General features: G+C 42.4%; 1 protein-coding gene across 6 annotated transcripts in view; it reads left to right on the top strand.

Moving 5' to 3' along the window:
- The window catches only part of cpeb3 (cytoplasmic polyadenylation element binding protein 3), a 43,204-nt gene that overhangs the window by 20,735 nt on the left and 6,571 nt on the right, over positions 1-15,898 (top strand). For 4 of the 6 annotated variants that reach the window (XM_006799046.3, XM_006799047.3, XM_006799042.3 and 1 more), the window contains 6 exons: positions 1,013-1,036; positions 2,394-2,561; positions 4,050-4,139; positions 12,170-12,288; positions 14,504-14,618; positions 15,122-15,303. In XM_006799046.3, coding sequence (XP_006799109.1) covers positions 1,013-1,036; positions 2,394-2,561; positions 4,050-4,139; positions 12,170-12,288; positions 14,504-14,618; positions 15,122-15,303 — 698 coding nt within the window. The remainder of the gene's footprint in view (positions 1-1,012; positions 1,037-2,393; positions 2,562-4,049; positions 4,140-12,169; positions 12,289-14,503; positions 14,619-15,121; positions 15,304-15,898) is intronic. The other 2 variants (XM_006799043.3, XM_006799045.3) reach the window with 1 other exon arrangement.

Raw genomic sequence — 15,898 nt, forward strand, 5'->3', positions numbered from 1 at the left:
GGTGTTTTGAAACTCCATGTGACGAACGACGGGTGGCTGTGAAATCAAAGACTGAAAACACTCACAGGCTGACCATTTGTGATTGACATTAGTGAGTGAACATATCCTGAATACCCCTCCCTTCTGACTCCAATAATGAATTTATTCTTAATTCAGTTTGTTAAAGGCTAAACGTGAGCAAATTCTGTTAATATCCTCCATTATCTATATTTTTACAGCTTATCATTTCACGGCAGTAAAATGAGCACTAAAATGTAAAAAAACAATGACTGAGGTCAGTTTAAAAGCTGGCGCACGTGTCTAGCTGGGGGACGCAAGTGATCACAGTGCTGTACTTTGGCCTCTGTATATTTGAATCAATTGAGCTGTGACATCACAGCCTGCTTTCCACTGCTCCCGTCTGCATGCCATCCTTTTCAGAGCCCCAACGCTGCCGACCTCGTCCGTACACTCTTCTTATCCTGTGGGAAGTTTCCACTTGGACCTGGTCTGCAAGCCCAGACCTAAGAACACCTTTTAATATTTTACCAAGGCCATGATAATGACTAACCTGCTTTACCTGCTGTTCTGCATGCACTCCACTTTATGGCCTCATTTGTGAATATTCACAGAAGATTAGGAGGAACTCACGCCACTGCGGGTTTATTAAACCAAGATTACAATCGCCAGCTCTGGGGCGTTGCATTATGCTGTCGGGTATCTCGGTCATTTCCGTAGCCAAACCTCACCTATCGCCTTCCCTGCCTGCCGTGCAGTATCTGTCTGTTGCAAAGGCAGGTGCAGCAGGTTTACTGAAGGCTGGTGCCAGGCTGTAATAATCACTCCCGTCCCATTGCTGAAGCTTAGGTGTGGCCATCTGTGGTTTCACTGTTGCCTTAGAGATGTTCCTAGTTTGTTTTCCTTCTTCTTTTACAATACCCATGTCTCTATATCTCTTTCCTATCCTTGTTCCTGCCCCAACCCTCTGTCTCTCCTTGTGTTTCTCCCCTTCCCCCACTGTGCTGACAAGCAGCCCGGAGCTATGGCCGAAGAAGAGGTAACGTGTGGCATTTTCTCTGGGGGTTCTGCTTGCCATGTCGGCCGTGTTCTTTCTCCGAGGCTGAGGGGGGTCTTAGTGTGGTGTCACTATCTGCTTTTCACCTGTGCTGTGATGGAATGAAATCATATTAATTTCGACACAGTGTTTTCCATGTTGTGCATTTAATTAGGAAGGGGTGCAGGGGTCCATCAAATCTCTCTATATATATTTTGCTTGATGGTGAGAGGAAAAAAAAAAATCTATCCGACAATTTTCTTTTCTCTCTCTATTCTGAGTCAGATTTCCATCTTTAATATTTACGATATGATCTGTAATGAAATTATTGGTGTTGTATGCAAATGCATTCAAATCTTAAAAGAAAAGTATCAGCAGTTTTTGCTTTGGTATTATTCAAATCAAACAATCTTCCAGCATGTTTGGCTGAAGTGCTTCCAAAATCGATTTTAAGGGTTTCCTTACAGAGTACGCTGACTCAGAAGTAATCCAATCATCGTGATGGCAAAGATGGGTGCTTTCAGCGGGGTTCATTTCTGATTTGATGTGCATTTTAACCAATTCTGTCTTTCTTCTGGAGTAAAAAGGAAAGCTCCTGTGTGACATTTGTAAGGTCACTGCAGCACAGGGCTTGGGGATTATAGGTTATAGCATTAGCATGGTGAAGCCAGTGACATGCAGTGAATCATGCCTGAATAAAATTGCTTTGTAATTGTTCCCTAAGTACAGACATGGACGCAAATAAAGGTCTGATAATGCGCTGCGAATGCCACAATTTAAAAAAAATACACTAAAGTAATGCACCAGTTCCAGCTCCACCTATTCTCATTATCAGTCGTGCAGTGTGGCGTCTGAACGCTAGCAAACCTGATTGTAATAATGATTAGCATAACATTGTGACAACATGATTTGGAAACTGTTTCCAAAAGCATGTGGACACACAGACATTGTAACCATATGGTGATGTTGAAGACCATTAGCATGGTTGTCCATATATGTCTGCCTAAATTCCCCAAAAAGCTACAATTAGCCTTTTAGGTAACACTACAGCAGAATCTGAGACTTTTGCAGAATTTCTGATAGTTCAGATATAAATCTGCATGTTTATATAACGTCTTTATCACATAAGAGTCAGAGTGGACGTAATAAGAGGTGGAAGAAAACTGCCCGGCAGACAGAGCTTATAGTCAGAATTATGGTGGTAATCTCCAATATCAAAATTGCTGCTGCTACTACAAACCACATCTCTCACATCGTCCCTCTGTTTTTTCGTATTTAACACTCTCTCTTACGTTTCCATCTTCCTGTGTTTTCCCCCGTCCGTCTTCCTGGTGTCCTTCTTCTCTTCCTCTTCTCCCAGGTCGTTCCTGTCTTTTTCCCTATGAAGACGGCTTTCTTGACGACGGCCATGGTGATCCCTCCTTAACTCCAGGCCTGAACTCGCCAACCCGTGGTCAGAACGGAGAGAGGATGGAGCGCTACTCCAGGAAGGTCTTTGTTGGAGGCCTCCCTCCTGACATAGACGAAGGTAGAGGAAGACTTATTTTTCATTTATATATTTGGAGAAACACAATCCCTTAATGTCAGGTTCTTTTTTTTTTCTTTGTGTGTCAGCACCACTCTGTGATATATTAAAACTTCACAAACTGCAGACTGTGTTTTTGGCTGTTTGCCACTGAAAGTTAAACTGACATATGCGAGGCGTACTTGAGGGCAATTTGACACTCCTTGTTGAGGATTATAATTTACACACCACCAGTTTGAACTTCTACTATTAAAACTTTTACAATTTCTACAATTTGACACTGTCACACTTAACCATTTCCTAACCATAGCACATACCGAGAAATGCTCTTATTGTTTTGTTTTTTTATAAAAACATATAAAGTGCTCAGAAAATATTAAGCGAACACCAGCAGTTTGTAAAACTAGTTTAGCAAAGAGACTAGAAAGACAATGAATTCAGCAAGGCTAACATTTGTCTTTTGTTTTTAGTCTTTGTGCTAAGCTAAGCTAACTAGCTTCCAGTCATATCATCATATTTATTGTACACACACTCTTTCCATCAAACTCCCTGTGAGAAAATGAATGAATGCATTTCCCGCAATGTATTATTTTATGGACCCGTAGAAGGTACCTGCTAAGTGTATGAATTTTAGTCCCTGTTCAGTAAAAATGCAGAATTAAATTTGCCGTATATTTAGACCCAATAAATCACTTTTTTTTTTTTTAAAAAAAAAGAAAAGGAATCTTACCAATTTATCAAAGTCGAAGTGAAAATATTGTTTCATGATCAAATGCTAAACATTGGTGAAGCTAGTTTAGCCTCTAGCATTTAACAAGTTTAGCATGATTCTCACCACTTGGCAGCCATCTTGGTTAAAGGCTTTGGGCTTTTACCAAGAAAAACAGCAGGTGCACTTACCTTTATGTTTACCATAATAAAACCTAGATACCCTTGTCACCATCAGCCTCGGTTGTGCACATGCATCACTGCAACAAAACGACTAGTTGATATGTTTTGCATTTCGGCTACAGATTGGCTCTATAGGGGAGAGGTGGGGACACTGCAATCCTTATCATATTTGATCTAATCTACTTTTGATTTAATTTTTTTAGTCTCTTAGTCCCAGGTTTCTCTTTTAATGATGGTGATTTATATGTTTTAACATCTATGACCTAACAACAACCTGTCATTAATTTGGGATATTTACTTTTATGTATCCATTTTGTGTTTTTTTTTTTTCTTTCGTCTGTGTCCATATAGTGAACAAGCATATGTACTACTGAGTTGTTGCACAATACTTTGCCCTAACCAGAATGAAAAATGCATGAGTTTCCAGTGCACATTGGATGTGCTCGGCTTCTGTTCCTGTTTAATGCTACTGCAGCAGGAATAGCGCAAAAAATAGAAAGCAGCTCTGCATACACTCCTTTACATACATTTTACATGAAACAACCATGAGAGAATCTTTCAATTTCATGTTTCCTTCTTGTCTTTTCTTTATTTTCGCAGATGAAATCACCAACAGTTTCCGTCGCTATGGGCACCTGGTGGTAGACTGGCCCCACAAAGCTGAGAGTAAATCCTACTTCCCCCCTAAAGGTAATAGTAGGTTCTCATACCATAATCTCTATTTTCCCATCAGACATCAAAGTGTAGACCAATAAATATCACCTCAGGTGCATCGCCATTTTGGAGTTTTGCAAAGATTCGTATTACGCAGAATCCACGGATCATGCTGGGCAACCTCAGAGGTGTTTGTTTATGTTAGCAACCACCTTTAGGCATCGCACAGAGAGACACATACAGCGTGTAATGACTCTATAACTGGCCACCAAGAGTTTTAAACCCAGAAGTGTTTGCTCGAGTGAGCACCTGAGGAGTGTGAAAGTTTTTCGCCTTTCTGCACAGGCTCTCGGGTGTCATTTTCTGGCAGCTGATCAGAGTCGCGCCTCCCACCTCAAAGCCTCTACATCACTCCCTCTGGCCTGGGAGCTACAGTGTGTCATATTAGGGAAGCTATTAAAGACGCTCTGGAAATAACTGACATTCCATAGGCAGATGGTAATACGCTGCATCTGGAGGACCTGCAAAAATCTCTGCCAATTTATCCCCCACTCTCATTTTTCAACATCCCCCTCTCTTTTTTAGCTTGGGAGGATTATTTTGAATAGGCTTGGGTCTACTAATATCCAAAACCACGGGGGGAAAAATGCAGCATCCTTTTAGGGGAATGAATGAGCTTAGGATGCCGCCATGTAAGGGGAGGAGACATGTAGGACTGGGGATCTGTGTAGAATTCATCTCTTGCTCTAATTTTAAACCACACTCCCAAAACTCAGAGAGAAACGGCTAAAATATTCTGTTTATATCACACTCTCTGTATTAACTGGCAGAGGGAGCTTGGACACATGCCTGGTGACAGAGATTTTAGCACTAATGGCTCCGGGCGTGAGAGTAAGAACACACACTTGTGTGTGTGTGTGTGTGTGTGTGTGTGTGTGTGTGTGTGTGTGTGTGTGTGTGTGTGTGTGTGTGTGTGTGTGTGTGTGTGCATCTCGCTGTGCGACGAATGATTTACAAATGTGGGATTGGCGTCAAGAGGTCATCTGCCCTTTTCCCCGTGTTAAACGTCCTTCCAAGCTTGACCGAATGGAAGATGGCTGTCACTTTCCGCCTTGATTCACATTTAACTGCCGGGAGTATGTGACTACAGTTATGAAAGTGTTTTGGTTCAGGGATGACTCATATTGTGGCCGAGACTGAATTTAGGGGCTGGGTAACACTCTCTTGGTGCAAGGAGAGGGTTGGAGTAAGGACAAACATGAACTAGATGTGCTCTTTGTTCCTATGCTGTAACGGGTCTATTATTGGCCTCTCTGTTTTTGAGACTTTGGCCATGAATTACAGCACATTAATGTGTTTTAGATTTCAATGTAATTTTTAGTTTCTTTGGTCACCAGAGAAAATGTATAGAATCACCAGTTAAATCTGATCAAAAATGCTTAAAGAGTTTGAAGTTACTTTGACTACCATGTTATTCTCATGGCACTTTTATGGAGAAGGAATATTGTTGTAGTTACAGTGGATTCAGAGACTCACCGTATTTTTTGAACAATAAGGCGCACCGGATTATAAGGTGCATTAAGGGAAACAAAACAGTCAGATAAGTCAAACTTTACTCAACTCATTCTTCTTGCTTCCTCCACTTCCGTACCATTGATCCATTAATGTAGAATTATCTCGCAGCTGCTCTATTCCCATGTTGTTGCAGTATATTAATGACTAACCTCATATTGTGGATGGATTATCTCAGTTGTTCTCGTAACTGAAGTTTGGTCCGTTACAGCATCCTGCCATGCAATTGCATTTGTCCCTAACCATCGGGAACAGTCACGTTAACTTTTTCGAGTTGAAAAACGTTAGCATTCATCCTCCAGCTTCACTGTTTATGTTATGCTAACATAGCTATGTCGCTAGCGATCACATAGCACATCATTATATACCAGCTAGCCCAATTGCAGTAACCCTACAAACATCACTGCTTTTTAATTTTCTGTCTTTATTTATTTTGGGAGTGATAGCAGAGCCGTATGTGTTAATTTTTTCAGAAATCGCTCAGTCAGAACATGCTATATCATGTTTAGGTGGAAACTAGCGAGCCAACTTCCTGCTAACTTCTAACTCCGTTAAATTGAATAAATTCTGTTTTCATGGATGCCTGGATGTTAAACTTAATTATTACACGTGGTAAAGCAGCAACGCTGATCATAAAGGATTTTAAGTGCGCCTTACAGTGCAGAAAATACGGTATGTTAAAGAGGCCTTTTTAGTTTGTTCAATTATCACCTTATTCTGGAGATCATTTATACATTGATATCTAGGATGCTATCCTCAGTACCAGAGGACACATTTACCTACTGGTTACTATAGTGCAGTATCTGGCTCTTTAAAGACAGACATACCTTCCTTAACTTGCATTTATCAGGTGGCCAGACACAGGACCCCAAACCATCGCAAATGGTGCACTGAGTTAGCTGCATGCCTGATGTTCCACATAACACTTTTAAATAGATAAAAGGTAAATGTTTGTGTTTATGATGCCCTTAAGCGTGCAAGCTCTTACAGCTTTATACGATACTGGTATTTTGCTTTTATGAACTAAATGGAACATCCCTGTTTGATGCCGTGTTTGTGGGAGGGGGTGTGAACAGTAAGCTCTGGTCAGTGCGGGGCTGCCGCTCACACCCTCTCCTGTCGCCTAAACACTGTCATCACTATTGTTGGCAATGAGCTTCAAATGTTAGGGAGCTATTTCTGTCTGTGACCGGGGATAAAAACAGCAGGAGGAGGAGGAGGAAGGTGGTTGTTGTTTGCATGGCATAGCCTGAGCACTGCAAACATACTGCTCTGCATCCTGTAGTTACCTTGTGCCAGACTTGTTTGAATGTCATCTACACCCCCCTCCTTATCTAAATGCTGAAAGGCTGAAATAATGGCAGCAGGGAAGTGCTGCAGAGGTACGCCAATACTCAGGGCTTGATTTATCTTCTCGCACTCGTGTGGGGATTATATCCAATGAGTGACTTCCTCAAATTGAGATGATTAGCGACGCTTCACTTTGCCGCTCCTCTGCTCTACCGCCGACTACTCTGCAATTGCTTCAGAGCCTCAGGGGCCTGTATTTGTTTTTAGGAGAGCAGATGTTTGTGTCCCCCTTCATCCATCCAGCCAAGCCCCCCTCCTCCTCCTCCTCTCCCTCTACTTATTCTTCTCCTCCTCCTCCTGCTGTCAGCGGCCTGTCTCGTTACATTTTGTGTCAGAGTCACAGCCTTTCCTCTCTCACAGCACATATAGCGTACATGGAGGTTTAGTATCTTCTATCCTTTGCAGCTCATCCAAGTCTTTGAAGTATGTGCACAAGAGCACTGTTTGTGAGAGTATTAATGATAAGCTCTGGATTTAAATGTTCCCATTAAAGCCAGAGAGGTGCACACTGTGATCACGCTCGCTCAGCTTATCTAGCCATCGCGGATTGGATTTCAGCAAAGTCAACATAACTTTGAATTGATGAGATAATGGGCAGAATAGGATTGCACTGTATGACTTTGATGTAGCAGTGGAAAGATGTTGGCACACTGCTTAAAGTCCGAGCTCACGCTATCAAATTCAAAGATACGAAAGCAGATTGAGTAGAAACTAGTTCAGAGAGCAGTCATTATGGAGCCGTTCTTTAAAAATAAGAGAGAGGTCGGCATTCGTTTTCTATGGACGGCTGAAAACAACGACTGTTGTGACTTTACTAAAGGTTCCAACTACTTCTCAGCACTTTAGCGTATTTATATTAGCTGTGCAGACATGAAATTGTTATCAGTCTTCCCACCTAATCTCCCAAAAAGGTCAAACTAGCAGCTCACGTCTTTCGTTTTACTCCACAAAATGTCATTCTGTTGCCACTGACGTGACACTTTCTCTCCACATGAGTCAATCAGCTGGCTTCCTTTGCTGGAAAGACTCGGTCCTGCGTGAAGTCATCGGTTTGTCCAAGAGGGGGCCTTTTGTTTGTCTGTTAACTGCGCTCTATAGGAGGAAAGAAATGCTGCTGGTGTACATATTCTCACCCCCCACCCACCCCCAGCCCGCTCGCTAGACAGTGCTCGGAGCTCAGCAGCAAAGCCCTATAAATCTCAGGCACGAGCCAATGCAGATCTGTGCTCTCCTCCCGCGGCATAAGCCTCTGCACTGCGCAAGGATGATGGAAAAAGAGAGAAATCCTCAGCACCATTCAGATGTCTGAGCGTTGGAGGGGGACAGAGTGGCCAGGGGAATCTGCGCAGGCCACTTTAACAAGCAGCCTTGGCTGAAGTATTATTTTGATCGTGACATGTAGAATTATGAGGCTCTTATTCTGGTGAAGCTGTCCAACCACGGAGGTCTAGTTTAGGACTCTATAAAGTTTGCGTATTGTCTTGAATGTGCAGGGTTTTTTAACGGGATGTTTGCTGAGAGATTTTCCCCTCCGACAGGTGTAATGATGTGACAGGAGTTCACGTATTGGTTGCAGTGCAAAGTGGGGTGTAGCAAATAGAAATGACTGCCTCACTTTTAGGTCTTTTGCATCAACTCTACAACTTCCTAACCGGGCACATTAAAGCAGGAGCTTCCCATCCGCCTCTGCTATTTTAAAACTCTCCGTTTGTAAGGCAGCCATTCATGCGCCCTCTCTCCCTTCTCTTCCTACCTTTTCTCACTTTTTAAAAAAAAAAACCCTCTCTCTTGCTCCTCTCCCCCTCCTCCTTCTCCCTCTCCGCCTCTCTCTTCTGTCCTGGGTCATGGAACACGTTGTTCCCTCCTTCAGACTGTATGAGCTGCTGGCTAGCTCTGCCTTTTCATGCCTCCCCCCCTCTTGTGCACGACTGCAGTTGCCTTTTTTTTTTCTCTCTTCCGAGGGGGGAATGTCAGCACTAAACCACATGATTTCTCCCAATGACAAACCCTCTTTATGTAAGCCTGCAACCCAGAGACAGGGGGTCTTATGTCGGGTGATGATGAGGCACGTGCAGGAAGATGGTGATGCACAAAAATCCTCTTTATGTCATGTCTGATTGCATTTCCTGTGTGTGGTGCAGACGGGGGTTAGCTCTGTAAGGACCAGTTACAAAAAAGACAGAGATTAGTTGGTCGCTTCAAGCAGCTGATTTTAATTAGTTTTGCATTGTGGATATTATTGTTTTGCTCACAGTGGTACAGTTTGTTGTTGGGGAACACATCATAGCCCCGCTGAGCTTATTAGCCTGCAAAACCAACAGCTAAAACCCTTTAATTAGTGAGGTCCCCTGGGGTTATTTGCATAAAGCTTAGATGCATACAGAGACTTAATGTTGTGTACTGCTGCTGTGCTAGCAAAATCTGATATTTATCTAACTGACATACTGTTAATACATATCTCATTTTTAAGAATTTGTCAGAAGACGAAATGAAAAAAAAAATCATCTGGGGTGTCTTGGAAAACTCTCCCCCCCACCTCCCATCATTTAGTGATGAATTTCGAAGTGAAATTAACCTGGAATTGTATTAAGATTTGAACAAATAAATCTTAATGGATTCATCTGATTTACTTTGTAAATCCCTAAATAAGATGCAATACCAACAAGTTAACTTCAGAGGTCATGTGGATTAGTAGTATAAACCGGAGCCAAATGACTCTTTTATTAAAAGAACATGGAAAGAATATCTCACCCATATCTCAGAGATTTAACGTGGATACGAAAGGTAATACTGATATAGTGGCAAAGTTCCACAGTGGAGATGGGAGTATCGGTCCATAGATCAGCATTAAACTGTCCATTTCATGGAGTGGATCTATATGGAAAGGTTGCCAGTACGTAAAAATCATTTGGAGTTGGAATGGGTAAGTGGCAGATTTTCCGAAACAGTTTGGAAAAAGTTTTCTGATCAGACAAGACTAAGAGCTGATTTAGACTTGTGCAGGGAATCTTTCTAGGGAGGTGCACATCAAATAGCTTTAGATCATAGCGTAGGGTTTCAGGTGGGTCTGACGTTACATTGTAGCCCACTGATTCATAAATCCCCAATAAAGCATAACTTTTCAGTTTCAGTCTGCCAGAAAGGCCAAGAGTGTCTGTTATCAGCAGGACAATGGCCTTAAACACAACTCTAATCCCACATTGGAGTGGTTTAAAGGTAAAGCTCAAACTTTAGTGCAATTGAGAATCTGTGGCATTACTTGAAGATGCTGATTTACACCAGTACGACTCATCTGACTTGAAAGAGCCGGAGCAGTTTCACCTTGGAGAACGGGCGAAAATCCCAGTTGCCAGATGTTTTAAACTGAAAGAGACGTGCCCGGAGAACCTTGCAAGTGTACGAGGTGAATTCTTAAACACACTCAGGTTTTCACCATGAAAGTGGTAGACATGCTGTATTGCAGATCCTGAGTGTGGCGTTCAGGGAAGGACTACTTTTCTTCCCATCTACTGACCAGTTTAAGTTCCACCACAGTTTTGTGTTTGGTGGCTTCTGCAAAAATGCTGCTTTTGGGTTCTTTTCAGTATTTTCTGCGCAGTCACAGTTTTCTCGCTCTTCAGAGTCATCAGATCACAATGCTGAAGCTTCATCCACTGCGTGGAAATCTGCTGCAGTGTTTTCTGCTGCTGTAGAGGCCGATGTCAGGAAGATGCAGTAGTCATCACTGCTAGAGGGAGAGCAGTGCCACATCACTGCGATGGCGAGACGCGTCACATGCATCAGGGCACATGCCTCACGTTCAGTCGACAAAAACCCTTTCTCCTAAGGACAAACGCGCATCTGCTTACACACCTGCTTTTTTCCCCAACTTACCTTTGAGACTGGCGGCCGTTTTCTTTCTTGCATTGCTTTTATCCCCCCTTCCCTAATACATGCACGCAGATGCATCTACACACCCCAGCGTCTGCTGAGTCAGACCTTCTTTTTTTTCTCCTCCAGTTTCTGCTTATCTAAACTGTAGCAACTCAGAAATGTTGAAAGATCAAAGTCGCATTGCCACTCATGCATTTGTCCATGTCAGTGTGTGTCACTGGGTTTTGCATATGTATACGTGTTAGGCTGATACGATGTCAAAGATAATTGGGTTCTCACTGGAACAAATGGCCTTTAAAGATACACAATAGCTGAAGTGACTGGAGTCGGAGTGTCCTCTGGTAGAAACCCACTCAAACTCCTCAGACAGCAGCTCGTACTCCTCTGACTCATGGGTGCCACAGGTGTTGCCGGGTCCTTTCTGGCATAAATAGAGCAATAAATGAATAAGTTAGTGTTATTCAGAGGTGACTGTGTGGCATTATCTCCTGCCTTTTTTTGACTGATGTGCTGCACTGAATATTTACCTTTATCAGTTTCAGACATGCATCCTGTATTCATTATCCATCTGTCAAAAAAGTTTTCTTTTTTTTGTCTTTTCTCAATATATGGCGCTCATGATGCTCAGCCTATAAATCAGATCTTTGTTGCTCGTTATCCCCGTAGCACCGCGTGATGGATGTACCCTATTGAATTGGGTGCCTGAAGTGGCTTAATAGCTCTGACCTTGGATGAGGTCTCTGCTCTCCGTGCTAAATAATTCAGTAGTACAGAGTGACTGTCTGAATTGCTCATTCTTTCTTTCTGCCTCTCAAAGACATCACCAAACTCTCTCTACCTGACTCTGGAAGATCTGCAGTGCGTTAGGCTGATCAATTTTGCATGGTTCCTTTAGGAGTGAAGCACTCCGTGCCATTTAATCTGAGGCTGTGCAGGCGGCAAGGTGCCTGGAACATCTGAATGTCTCGTATATGAATGCAAGGCTGATGAGTATGGAAGAACAGGCTGCAAGGTCATCTGTGCACGTGGAGCCCTGCTTGTCTGAATCTATGAATAGTTCAAAGGAAAACAGTATGGGGCTTAGTCATGGGATTGTGACACAGTATTTAAAAAATAAAGTCTGATATCCACGAATTCTTGCCTTGAAGACAGACTTTAAAGTGTCATGGTCACAAGGTTGTGACTATTAAACACAGGAAATGTAGTTTCTGTGGAAACTCTTTTTTTTTCTCCCTTCCTGTAAAATCCCTGTTTTTGTTTTTCCTTTTTAGGCTATGCCTTCCTGCTTTTCCAGGAAGAATCTTCTGTTCAGGCCCTGATTGATGCCTGCATTGAGGAAGATGGAAAACTCTACCTGTGTGTATCCAGTCCCACAATCAAAGACAAACCAGTAAGTTTAAGACAAAGTTCTTGAAATGGTGCAACATACTTTGACATGGCTACCACATTTCCCTCCATATTTTCTTGGGGTACATGTGTTTTCTTGAATTAATGAGAGTTCACTTATTTAAATTGCCCAGACAGTATGCCCATGGTTCTTAAAAAAAAGTTGATTCTGTTTTATTCATATAGTGCCAAATCACAAGAACAAGTGTGTAACGGTGCCTTATATTGTAAGGTAAAGACTCTAAAATATACAAAAAGCCTGAACAATCAAACGACGCCTTAGACCCTGTTAGAAAGCTCTTGGTGACAGTGGGAAGGAATAAAAGACACACTGTCTTTTATTCAAATGCAGCCCTCTTTTTTTTTTTTTTTTTTTTAAATATTTATAAAAATTTCAGCCCAACCTTAAAAGTAGAGACGGTGTTTGTCTCCTGAATCCAAATTTGGTGCTGGGTCCAGTTGATCACCAAAAAAAAATTCAAGTGCCATGCTAGTGGGCCTGTGAGGTTAACAGTAGTGCTTTGAGTCAACTGCTAAAATTAGCATGCTGTCTGGCTCTCAGTGCCAATTCCAGCATGTTTATGTGTTTAAGTTTAGCTGGTTAACCTTCTTATTTTAGCACAGACTCTCTGGCTTCTAACATTAAGCTGTGTACATTCTATATGGAAAAAATATAAGTTATGTAACTTTAAGCTGTGTATATATCTATATCTATCTATAGATATATATCTATATCTATCTATATCTATAGAGAGATATATATCTATAGATAGATATTGGGGTGCAACGATACACAAAATTCACGGTTCGGTTTGGTTCGATATTTTTTCGATACAAAAAAGTGTTCATGCCTTTTTAATTTGTCATTTATTAAAATTATAAATATATATTTTACCTCAAAAGTAGAGTTTTTAAATTTAATGTTGCTGAAACAACAAAGGGATAAAATAATAAATCTATCTGATCGAGAAATCACTCATCTTTGGAAAAGAGAGTTTATTACAGAGAAATGTCTCTTTCCAAAATAAAAGCTATACTATACGCTTCTTCTGGGCTATATTCTCAGCAGCATATTAAACATATCAGGTCCCCATAAGGAGAATCATGTGCTAACGGCTGTCTAAATGACTCGGGTAAAGTTTGTATGCGTGCTTGTTGTTTTTGTCTGCTTCCACTTGTCTTTGCACTAGGATGATGTCGGTGTAAATGTGCAGTCATATTCGTTGTGTTCCCACTAGTGCTGTCAGCGTTAATCTCGTTGAAATGACGTTAACGCCACAACACGACAAATCTCCGTTAACGAGCTACCGCGGATCGCCCCGTGCGTGGGGCTGGACGGCGTCAACACGTTAACGAGCTAACTGTGCTAACGCAGTAGTTCCCACCAATGTAATTGAGCATTGCGTGGCACATCCAACATACTGTTTTACTTTTGTCCATGACGCCCTTACCATCAGGGTCATTCGTCACATGAAAACCAAAATAGTTCCAAACGCCAGATCTGAATGAGGGTAGGGGAGGTTCAATTTGCCATGTTGCAAGGAGAGCTTAACTTCTGTCTCGCTAGCTTGCCCTGCACTCAGTGAATCTGCGTTTGACTACTCCGCCTAGGCTGCACTGTCGAGCGCAGATCCACTGAGCGCTCAACACAGACAGCACCGTCAGAAGGAAAGTTGATAAAAGAAATTAAAAATTTGTATTGTTCGATACATATGCGTACCGAACCGAAAGCACTGTATCGAACGGTTCAATATCGATACGAGTATCGTTGCACCCCTAATAGATATATATATCTATATCTATATCCAGCTCAGAGGCTGGAGGCTATAATGAAAGTTCTGTGAGAAAACAATCCTCTAGATAGATATATATCTATAATAGATATAGATATATATCTATCTATATATATATATATAGAGAGAGAGATATATATCTATATCTATCTATAGATAGAGATATATAGAGATGGTGATATATGTAGATATAGTTTACTTGTATTGAGATAAACTGTGTGGTGTGTTGTTCAGACGAGGTCTGTGGACCATTGATTTGTAGAAGATTGTGGGCTACTATCTTTCTAATTTACTCTGGATTAAACTAATGTATAGTTAACATAATTGATTGATACCACACTGCTATCTAGTTAAAACCAAATGCACAACCAGCTTACCACACAATGACTCCTAAGTGGGAACATTTCATTTTTCTTTTACACAAAGGTCCAGATCCGTCCCTGGAACCTGAGCGACAGTGACTTTGTCATGGATGGCTCCCAGCCTCTGGATCCCCGCAAGACCATCTTTGTTGGGGGGGTGCCACGGCCCCTGCGTGCAGGTAAGTCAGAAATATGAATGAGAGGACATCTTTTTTTTTTTTCCCCACCAAGCTCCCAGAGCCTCTAAATTGGCTTCATAACATTGGCTGGCATGGAGCTCAGGGGCTGGAGGCTATAATGAAAGTTCTTCCTGTGAGAAAACAATCCTCTACTTGGGTTTCCAGGACGGAGGCCAAGTGGTCATCACGTTAAGAATTCATGGTGTAATGGAAGGCTCAGTCTTTCTTTTCTTAGGCTAAACATTGCTGGCTTGTCTGCAATGTGACCCCCTGCTAATTACACCAGCAGCTTGAGTTGAGACTGCTGCTCTGATGTGTAGTGTAGCAGGGCAGATTTTTATGTCAGACACTTCTTTTGCTTTTTCAAGCGTAACTGAAGGCTTTCAATTTGAAGAACAAACTAAACTCAGAACTTGCAAACTCACAGAAACTCCCGAGAGGAGTTTGCGGCACTAATCATCTCTCTCCCCGCCCCCACCTCTCTTCCCTTCCTTTCTCCGCAGTGGAGCTGGCTATGATCATGGACAGGCTGTACGGAGGTGTTTGCTATGCTGGCATCGACACGGACCCAGAGCTCAAATACCCAAAGGGAGCCGGCCGCGTGGCCTTCTCCAATCAGCAGAGCTACATCGCTGCCATCAGCGCTCGCTTCGTTCAGCTGCAGCACAATGACATCGACAAAAGGGTGAGTGAGTTCGTGAGCTTCGTTCACAGCGATCCCTCTTCTGAAAGAGAGCAGCGTCTCGACCACAAGTGAGGTTTTCACAGTCATTCCTATGGCGAGCTGTGGAGCTGAACTCTGCTTGAGTCCTCCTCCATGTATCAGAGCTTTCATTATAGCAGGGATTTCAGCCAGCTACCCAACATAGCCTACAATAACGAAAGGCCATGCCTGGATGTGTAATGACTATGGCCTTTGGCTGAGTCCTGACACATAGGGATGGTTTAATTATAGTAGTTCCCTATACATGTATATCCACTGGAGCTGTGCTGCTGGGTGGTTATTTTAGGCACGCCGACCAATTGCAGCGAGACAGATCGTGACCGAGGGAGACTGGTTGTCAGCCAGGAAGCTGAACCTCTGCAGGGCGGGGCTGTCCAACCCACCTCGGCTATCACCATCTATCTTCAGTCGGGGGTTTATGGTGTCTTTATTATGACTAGGACTGTGTGCCGAAAACGCCACTTACAGCATCAAAAACATTCACACAACAAAATATATATTTTCATGTCTTTGAACCAGATACCTAGCGAAATGTCTTCCTTTCATGCGGTAAATA

This window comes from Neolamprologus brichardi, chromosome 13 (genome assembly GCF_056152115.1).
Source record: "Neolamprologus brichardi isolate AB-2024 chromosome 13, ASM5615211v1, whole genome shotgun sequence".
NCBI classification, from domain to species: Eukaryota; Metazoa; Chordata; class Actinopteri; order Cichliformes; family Cichlidae; genus Neolamprologus; species Neolamprologus brichardi.